The 10,025-nt window shown below is 43.6% G+C and overlaps 1 protein-coding gene across 1 annotated transcript in view; it reads right to left on the reverse strand.

The window, feature by feature from the left end:
• AQR (aquarius intron-binding spliceosomal factor) overlaps positions 1–9,576 on the reverse strand; it is a 95,875-nt gene extending 86,299 nt beyond the window's left edge. The window contains exons 1-4 of the mRNA XM_006123267.4: positions 9,340–9,576; positions 6,653–6,709; positions 4,735–4,775; positions 2,833–2,868 (exon numbers count right to left, since the gene is read on the reverse strand). Coding sequence (XP_006123329.2) covers positions 2,833–2,868; positions 4,735–4,775; positions 6,653–6,709; positions 9,340–9,423 — 218 coding nt within the window. The 5' untranslated portion in view covers positions 9,424–9,576. The remainder of the gene's footprint in view (positions 1–2,832; positions 2,869–4,734; positions 4,776–6,652; positions 6,710–9,339) is intronic.
• Positions 9,577–10,025: the final 449 nt, after the last annotated feature.

The following is a 10,025-nucleotide window of genomic DNA, read 5'->3' on the forward strand; positions in this document are numbered from 1 at the left end:
GAGGAATAGGGAAAGTATTGATATGCTTGGTTTTTTTGTAAAGTCTTATCTGGGAGGTTGTTTTTTCCTTCCTTACGGATAGGCTAAAGCCTTCTACTTTAAAACAACTCTAAAAATAGATGTCAGTCAAGAGAGATGAATCAGGGTCACTTCTGACAAAAACAGGTCTCTATTCTTGATGGTAGCCAAGACAGAGTACTACAAAATAGGCAATATCCAATCTGCTGAATCCTTCACTCCTGAGGGAAGCATACAAGGAAATGTGGCATAGTGAACTGAATGGAGGACAGAGTATTTGAGACCCCCAGGCTTTTCTTTGAGAGGATAGGACATGAGCCCAAATTAAGTACTTAAGTAAAACCATTAATAGTACTAATTACAAAAATTCCACAAATAGATTCAAACCACTAAAAATTAAACATGAAACAGAGCTCTAACTTTTGCATTTTAAAAGGATATCAAATTAGGTATTTTCTAGGAATGTTAAGGACTAGTTGCTTCCCCTGCCCTTGCTGCCTTTATCAGAGAGAGGCAACAAGGGGGGGAAAGAGGGGGAAGAGAAGGGGTACTTCAAAGCAGCAGTGCCACATGGAGCCCGGGCCAGTTGGGGTGTCCCTAGGCTGCACATGGTGTTTCAAAGCGGCACCACCACATGGAGCTCAGTTTCAGCAGGGGAGTCCCCAGCTGATTGTAGATTCCACGTGGCGCTGCCACTTTGAAACACCGCTGCTTCGAAATGCCACCGGGAGCCCAATGCCGGACTCCACACAGCGTTTCAAAGCAGCAGCACCACATAGAGGCCAGGGTCAGTGGGGGAGTCCCCTGCTGACCCTGGGCTCCACACAGTGCTTTTGCCTTTGAAGTATCACACTGCAAAGGCAGAGGCGCCCTACTGACTAATCAAATAGTCAATGCAAAATGCATCAACTATTCGATTAGTCAATTACAATTTAACACCTTTACAATTAAAAACCCTCCAATTAATATGGTACAGTGTGGTCTTCAACTTCACAAATCCATACCTTGCTTATAATTTATAGGTACACTAAAGCCCTTTATCAAAAATAAATAAGCTTTGAAATATAACAGTTTGCAATAGAATGGTTTTAATAAAGGAATGCTGCTTACTTAATTTGCAATTAACAACTATTTTTGCATTCTTATATTTTTATTATTTTAGGCAGCATTTACTTACATATAAAGATGAGTGTATATGTGTAATTTTTCCTCCCAAACATTACAAATATTTCATAAACAAATACTTATCCATCTGAAAATAAACTTCAGGCTAGCCACTGATACAAGCTGAACTATACCAATAGTTATAAAGAACACCAAAAAACACCCCAATTTTGTATCATAAGTATATACCAGAGGTCCCCAAACATTTTAGGTTGCCGGGCGCCAGGGGGGCCGTTCGCCTGCTGGGCACCAGAGTGCGGGGCCCCCCCATAGCCGCGCGCCTGGGGCCGGCGCTCCCCTCCCCCCTCAAGCGTCACACGCCCTGAGCGCGGGCGGCCAATCCGCGGCGCTCCCGGGGCCGGTACTCACCATGCGCCATGTGCCCGGGGCCAGGCCAGCCCCGAGCACTTGGCGGGCGCACACAAATGCCCCCGCGGGCGCCATGGAACCCGTGGGCACCGTGTTGGGGACCACTAGTATATACAGTCCTGCACACCAAGAGCTGTGCCTTAGAAACAACTTCTTTGACCAAACGGACTTGTATTCCAAGGACAAATTGTACATGGCCAGTCTAAAAATGGACAACTGATCCTGCAAGTCCTCCCGGAATAACTGGTTAGAAGCTGCACATATGGACAGTTTGCACGATTGGGTACAGGGTATGGAGAGTGTCCCTAAAGGTAAGTGACCTCACGTCACCTCTCAGAAATTCTCTCCATTATTTGAATATTTTCTGCTTCTTGCAAAGATGCTTATAGTCATCCTCAATTGATAGAATGATAGTTGATGTGGCCCCAGGGACAGGGAAATATGAAAATGGAAAAAATATGAAAATGGAAAAAAGACTGAGGCTCTGATAGGGTTGTGGAGTGGAAGGGGGGGGGGAGGGAAGAGAGAGAGAAAAGACATGGGGTTTAGGGAAATAATGGAAAGTATATACTGTGCAGTATCAGCATGAAGAATCTCTAACACAATTTAAAGAATGGGGTTATTGGAATAGTGAATGCTACAGAAACTCTCTTTATAAGGATATCTATACCAGCTGGAAATGAAGTAAGAAGCTACTTAAAAATCCCATTCAAAACCAGAATTTTACTTTCCTATATAAAAAGGAAAAAAAAAAGGAGAAAATGCCAACATTTAAAAAATGACCATTTTGTTTCTAAGTTTATCCTACTTTTCCAATAAATGGCTGCATTTGTACATTACATTCCTTCCCTTCATCACTCATTAGCAAAAAAAGGGATAAAAAACACTTGTGATTCACAATGGTGAAGAGACTGTTTAGTGTTGGTGAAGTGCCACTTCATGCTACCTCCCCAGTGGGTGAGCTAGAGAAATCTCAGTGAAATAAAACATTAATTACAATTAATGTTGGCATTTCATACTTTTAATTTTTCTGTGGTCTATATTTAAATCCATCACAATGAACTTGAAACAATAAAGCAGACTTTCTTACCCATTTTTAAATATCAGATTTGTAGCTCCTGCCTGGTGAACAAATCATGCTACTGTCCCTAAACTGCAGCACACAGCAGGTGGGAACAGATGAAGTATACTGCCTTACAGCAAAGTAAATCAGCTTTCATCTCACCTTTATTTTCACCAGTTATTACAGAGAGCTAATTTTTATTTCTTTCTAAAACTTACCTAAATTCAAGAAGCATTATCTTCCTAATGGCAAATCTAAAAAGGAAAAAAGGAGAAAAAGTGAAACAGAAAAAATAATACCTTTCATACTTATTTGTAGATGACTCAGAAAAAGAAGTGCAAAGCTTTCCCTTTACATATTGTTCTCTTCTAAAATTTCTGTGCAACTTCTTTCAGACATTGCTTTGCAATGACAGCTACATGGATTCCAAATTAACTTGGGTAACTATTTTTCAAAGGTAATGGATTAGATTTTTAAGAAATAACTCATGAATTCATTGTAATAAAAAACTAGAAGTGGTCATTTTTAATCCAAATGATTTTGGTTAATTTATAGATAAAGGGGATAAAAATAAAGTAACTATACATCAGGCATTCATGTTCCAGGTTTTAAAATCTGAGATCTCCAAGATGTTATGTTATAAGGCTCTATTATTCTTCAAGGATATTATTAGCTGCTGCTCCCTCCTCTCTGGATGCAGCCATGAAATGTTGTTAACCTTACACAATGCTTTGCCTCATCCTCTTCTCTATTTAACATTAATGCTCATTAGAATATGTTCAATTGTTTGTGAACATGATACATTCTCTTTAGCAAACAGTTATTCATAAACTAAGAAAATGAAACAACCAGAAAATGAGTTCTCCCTCACTGACAGCTCCTTTACAAATCTCAAACAAGAATAAATTGCAGGAAGAGCAGAGGGTAGTAAGGAGAGATTCATTTCCCCATTAAATGGGAACCAAGTGGGGGTGGGGCTAAAATTAACAATTGCTACAAAGACCACCTTATGCTACAAATCACATGAAGGTAACAGAGAATGGAATGCAGAGTACGATTTATTCACTATATCGGACCTTAGTTAGATCATGCTTAAAGAAATGTAGATATAAAGAAAGCTTGCCTTTAATCTCTGAAATCACATAAATCGACCAATGACTATTAATACACTTTTCAATCATTTTTTAACATTCATATTATTAAACTACAGGCAGTCCCCGAGTTACGCGGATCCGACTTATGTCGGATCCGCAGTTACGAACGGGGCCCTTCCTCTCCCTGGTCTCCAGCAGACCAGGGAGAGGAAGCAAAGCGTCGGAACACGCGGCCAGCTGACAGCCCAGACGCGTCTGAGCTGGCCGCGTGCTCCGTGGCTTTGCTCTGCTCTGCTCCCCCTCCTCCTCCTCCTGGTCTGCAGACCAGGGGGAGGGGGAGCAGAGCAAAGCCGCGGAGCCCGAGGGCAGCAGGATAGCCATGGCGCGTCTGGGCTGTCCCGCTGCCCGCGTGTTCCGCCGCTTTGCTCCCTGTCCCCCTGGTCTGCAGACTAGGGGGACGGGGAGCAAAGCAGAGCAAAGCCACGGAGCCCGAGGGCAGCAGGATAGCCACGGCGCGTCTGGGTTGTCCTGCTGCCCCCGTGCTCCGCGGCTTTGCTCCGGACGCCTGTGGTACAGCAGCTGGGGTGCTGCCGGTTGGTCCCGTAGCGCCGCTCTGGGCGCCACTGGACCAACCAAGCAGCACCCCAGCTGCTCTGCCCCAGGTGTCCCCAAGTCAGCAGCTGCTGAAAATGACCAGTGGCTGACTACAGGAAGCCCCTGCCCCGGGCTTCCTGGAATCAGCCGCTGATCAGTTTCAGCAGCAGCTGACTTGGGGATGCCTGGGGTTCTTAAGTTGAATCTGTATGTAAGTCAGAACTGGCGTCCAGATTCAGCCACTGTTGAAACTGATCAGTTTCAGCAGCGGCTGAATCTGGACGCCAGTTCCAACTTACATACAGATTCAACTTAAAAACAAACCTACAGTCCCTATCTTGTACATAACCCGGGGACTGCCTGTACTTTAAATCAACATGGATATATGTATTCAGCATGTTCTGAATAATAAAGGAGCAACATTGTACTGACCTTGATTTGACAATTTCTTTTGCATACACTTCTTCAATAACCTATTGCAAATGATATTTAAAAATTGTATTAATTAAGAGTTAATACTTTTGTTGTATTCATTTTATATTCCAGGCATTAAGGTTTCTAAAATCAGAAATGCCATTCACTAGATGCTATGCATTTAACATTTGTGAGTCCTCAATTACATCAATAATAACTTGTATTCTTATTGCATTTTCCATTCACAGATCCTGAGATATTTTAAAGAGGACTGATGTTCAAAAAGTATTGCAGAATTGCCCTCAAAAATTCAGACCCCTTTAAGATTTTTTTCAAGTAGTGTAAACATACACATGATTTGTATGCTAGACAATACTGTCCCTACAGAACTTCATGCAGCAACCACACATTGTATTTTTCATTATTTTTGCTTCCTTTAAACAAGATTGAATGTTAGGGCTATCCCTGCAAAGCACACAGAAGCTACCTGTAATAGTTCATAATTATACATTTATAAGCAAAAGCTTATTGAGTAGTTGACTGGAGTACTGACTACTCACTCCTCCCAGCCTTGCTGCCACTGTGAAAAACAGCAAAGGGAGGAGGAGGAACATGAGCCGGTGCTGGAGGGAGCCGGCTTAAAAGCTTCCATAGATATCAGACACTGCTAGTCATGTTGACAAAGAGTATTTAAAATGTTAGCACTCCTGAGCACATATTTCTAAATTTAATTGTGTAATGCTAATAATATATACCAATGTTTTACATAATGCATTTCATTGGTGAATCTTAAAGTTTCACAATCTTTCACCGCATGTGTCCCCACAACATCATTTTGAAGTAGGAAAGAATTTTACAGATGGAGATAATTTGATGCATCAAAGATAATTCGATGCATCAAAACATCCAGAACATTAAGGAGTCATCTATTATACAATTATAACAGATACATGAGCTAATAACAGTTCAGTTTCAATTTATTTATAATGCAGACAAAATCATAGCTAAAGCCCGAGAAATGTTATTGTGTAATCTACCGAAATTAGATCCACTTATTCACCTAGAGTTATTGGGTACACAGAACCGAAGTTGGTTTGGATTACTGCTGCTGGAATTCTGCACCACTGTGTAATGCAGAATTTACACAGAACTGATATTCTCCCCATAGAATTTTACCCCTCCCCGTGTCACACAGCAGAATTTGTGATTTTCCTGCCCACTCACAGCCCCAGTTGTACAAGGCTCACAGCAGGAACTTTATATTGGTTATTTTAACAAATAAAATAATTTGCAGAATTTTTCAGAACTAAAAAATATTGTGCACATATATTTTATGGCATATAATCCCCCACAAGTAGTTATGGATGCTCTACAATGCCTGATCCTGCAAACACGCATATTTAACTTTACACAAGTAGCCTTACATAAAAAACTAACATTGCTGATACGTAGAAAATTGCAGTGCTTCAACATGTTGAAGGAACAGTTGATGTACTATATAGATAACTATTAGGTAAGCTGCTGTGTATGCAAAGTTAGCAATGGATTGAAAAATCCTCAGAAAATTCTGCTGTGATATGAGTGATAATACTGAAACATGAATAAATGGGTTTAGTACCACTTCCTAATCCTACACAACATTAAGCGTGTGCATTTGAAAGATTGGAGCTGTATGAACATGCAAGTGAATTTGCCAATAAAATCAGAAATATTACCATGATAAGTTAACTAAGCTGTTTTGGGAAATTTTCAAGAGATAGCAACAAAAGATAGAGTATCGACATTGGTTATCTAGTATATTTTACTGGGTTTTCCATTTTCTTGAAAACCTAAAACAAAAAAACATTCTTATATGCTATTAGCCAAGTATTTTATAAGCATCCTTAACTCTATTACATCTATTAATATCAATGCAAGTAATAATCCAAGTGTTTACCTTTAAATCAAAAGGTAATTTTTTCTTCACATGTGGAGCCCAGTATTTATTTGCCAACTGTAAGAAAAAAGTATTTTCATAAAATATATGAAGAAAATACATGAAGAGTGGTAACTACAGTGTGTCTATTTTATAGTGCACTATGTTTTTATTCCACATGCTCACTAAATTTAATCTCCTAACTAACCTAATCATATTATACCTCGAAAAATGATGCTAAGTCATGCATTCCATCACAGATGTTGTGGAAAGGCCCAAGCTGGGGGGAAAAAAAGCTCTTGCACTTGAGGACTACATGTTTCTCCTAAATCATCTTGATGGTGAGAAAGAAAGGGCAGGTGGGCTCCCCACAATGCATGCATACATCATGAGCCTCCTCCCAAACAGCTATTCTAAGACCACTTGAGAAATTTCAGAGATGTGTGGATGTTCAGAGAAGGGAAAGGGATTTCTGCTGAAGACCTAGCACCTCCTCACTACTCCCCATCCCCTGACTCAGCAAAGTTAATGAGATAATGATGCTACAGGATACATGGTCATCATTGAGCAAGCTTCATTCTGAGTGAAGCAAGGGAGAATACATTTGACAGAGTGGAGCAGAAATTCACACAAAAACCCTCACAACCCACCTATTTCATGATATATTGCAATTATACTGAAGCTTCAGCCAGTTATGCTTTGCTTATTTTGTACCATTACAATTTTTTTCACAAATCAGAGGATATATTACTGATTGTCAGAGATCTTGTACAGTAGCATATACTAATGCAACAAGAATGTGAAAAATCCACTTGCCTACAATAAACAGACAGCTTCTGATACATGTTTTGTGAATATCTCCTGAGTTAAAAACTGCAATCAAAACTTAGGTTAACCCAACTAAGTCAGTCAGGGGTATGAAAAAGACAGTTAAAACTGATGTAATCCCGGTGTAGACACTGCTGCAACAATGGGCAAATTATGACTTTTAATGGGCTAGATTTAGGGATGTAAGCGACTAGTCAAGCAGTTGACTACTCGCTTCTCCCACTCCCCACTGCTTAAAAGCTGGCTTCCCCCCACAACAATCTCCGTGGTGCAGGAGGGGGGCAGGGGAGGCAGAGCCACAAGGTCCCAGGGGCAATGTGAGCCACCCCCGGGAGCTAAGTCCACCTCAACTCTACGCTTTAAATGTAGTAAGAGGCTGCTGGGCTCTTACTACTTTTAAAAAGTGCAGAGCCTCAGGGTTCCACGGGTGGTGCAAACCAGGAAGCTAACTCTGCTGCAACTCTGAACTTTAAATATCCTACAAACTCAGCAGGCTCTTCCTACATTTAAAGTTCAGAGCCACTGCATCCTGTGGGCAGCACAAACTAGGACTGTTCAGTCCCAGTTTGTGCTGTCCTAAGAGCTACTGCAGTGTAACCCACTCTGGCGTTAGCTCCCAGGACAGTGCAAGCCAGGACTGAACAGTTCCAGCTAGGGATGTTAAATCTTGTTTAATCAACTAATTGATTAGTCGGATGGATAAGCAAGGGAGCCATAGAAGGTAACCCCACTGTGACTATACCTTTTAAATGTATTAAGAGCCTAAATGGCTCTTAATACATTTAAAAGGCTGATGCACAGCAGAGGTGACCCTGCACGAGCTGGGACAACTGATTCCCAGCTCGCACAGGGTCCCCATTGCTATGCTTCTGATCAGGAGAATCAGCTGATTCTCAGCTTGCGCCCAGTCCCCACTATCCCCCTGCTTCCCTGGACCCCGCAGAGATGGTGCTGGTGGGAATGGGCTTTTAAGCCAGCATCGGCTTCTGCTCACCCTGGGACATTGCGACTTTATGCTTTAAATGTAGTAAAAGCCTGGTGGGCTCTTACTACATTTAAAGCACAGCACCACAGCGAGAGTGTCCCCCCACCAGACTAATTGAGTAGTCAATGGAAATTCCATTGACTATTTGATTAGTCAATTAAACTATAGTTAACATCCATAGGTAGATTTATTACAGTGATGGAAAACCCTTTCCATCACTCTAGTAAGCACCTATGCCAACATAGCAGAACTACAATGCTGCCCTTATAAGACTCAATACGCAGAAATAAGTAAAGCTTTCACCTGACGAACAGAATTTTAGCCCTTGTGCTTGTAACAATAACCCAAGAGCCAGGCAACTCCGTGATGCCTCCCTATTCTGTTCACTTTCTCTGGGGCACCTGGCATTGGCCTGTCTGCAGACAGGATACTGGACGAGATGGTCTGACGCAGCATGACCCTTCTTATGTTCTCACAGCTTCGATACACAGAAGGCGATTCAAGACCCCAGGCCAGCCCGCGCTGAGCAGCGTGCACTCAGACTCGGCCAGGGCACGTCGGGGAGCCTGGGATTCCGGGGCCCGCGGGCGGGCGCTCGGGGAGCGCAGATGGACACGCGGACAAGGCAGGGCACTATTCGGCGCCAGGCTTGATGCACCAGAGCAGGGCGCTGCCCAGGGATGCCGCCAACGCCAGAAGCCCAACGGGACGAGATTGACAAGGCCAAGGGGCGGGGCCGCGCTTACACCGGGCACTGGGAGGGGGCGGGGCTCTCTAGCCGGGGGCCGTTAAGCACCAACCTCGGCGGGCGCGGGCGGGGCAGCGAACGGCTCCCACCCACCCCACGGCGCTCGGCCGCAGAACGGGCTGGAGAGGGTAGATCCCCCGCCCTCACCTGAGTCACGAACTCCGCGTTGATCTGCGCCACGGTAGGCGCCACGATCTTCTTAGGCTGGGAAGAAGCTGCCGCCGCCGCCATGCCGAGGCTGTGAGAGGTCCCAGCGGCGCGCGCACCCGGCTGTAACCGCTCTCGCACGATTGGTCTGTTCCGTTCACCCCCACCGCCCCCCACAATGGACTCTCCCACCCAGCGCCTCAGTAGTTCCCGCTGACTTCAGCCGCACCAGCCCCTTGAGTCAAACTAGCGGAAGTTTGGGCAAAAAACGGAAGCGGAACTGGCGTCTGGATCTTCCAATCGCCGCGACTAGAGAGGCCGACCGACGAGGTCAGAGAGACTGGACGCGTGTTGCTAGAGCGTCTCTTACTGGGAGACAGTGGTTGGCTGCGCCCCTTGCTGGGCGCTCAGTGTAACTCATCTGACGAATAGTGATAGAGATGTAGCCGTGTTAGTCTGGTGTAGCCGAAACAAAAACCAGGACAATGCAGCACTTTAAAGACTAACAAGATGGTTTATTAGATGATGAGCTTTCGTGGGCCAGACCCACTTCCTCAGATCAAACAGTGGAAGAAAATTGGCACAACCATATATACCAAAGGATACAATTTAAAAAAATGAACACATATGAAAAGGACAAATCACATTGCAGAACAGGAGGGGGATGCGGGGGGGGGGGGGGGGAC

The sequence above is a fragment of the Pelodiscus sinensis genome, chromosome 4 (genome assembly GCF_049634645.1).
Source record: "Pelodiscus sinensis isolate JC-2024 chromosome 4, ASM4963464v1, whole genome shotgun sequence".
Taxonomy (NCBI): Eukaryota; Metazoa; Chordata; order Testudines; family Trionychidae; genus Pelodiscus; species Pelodiscus sinensis.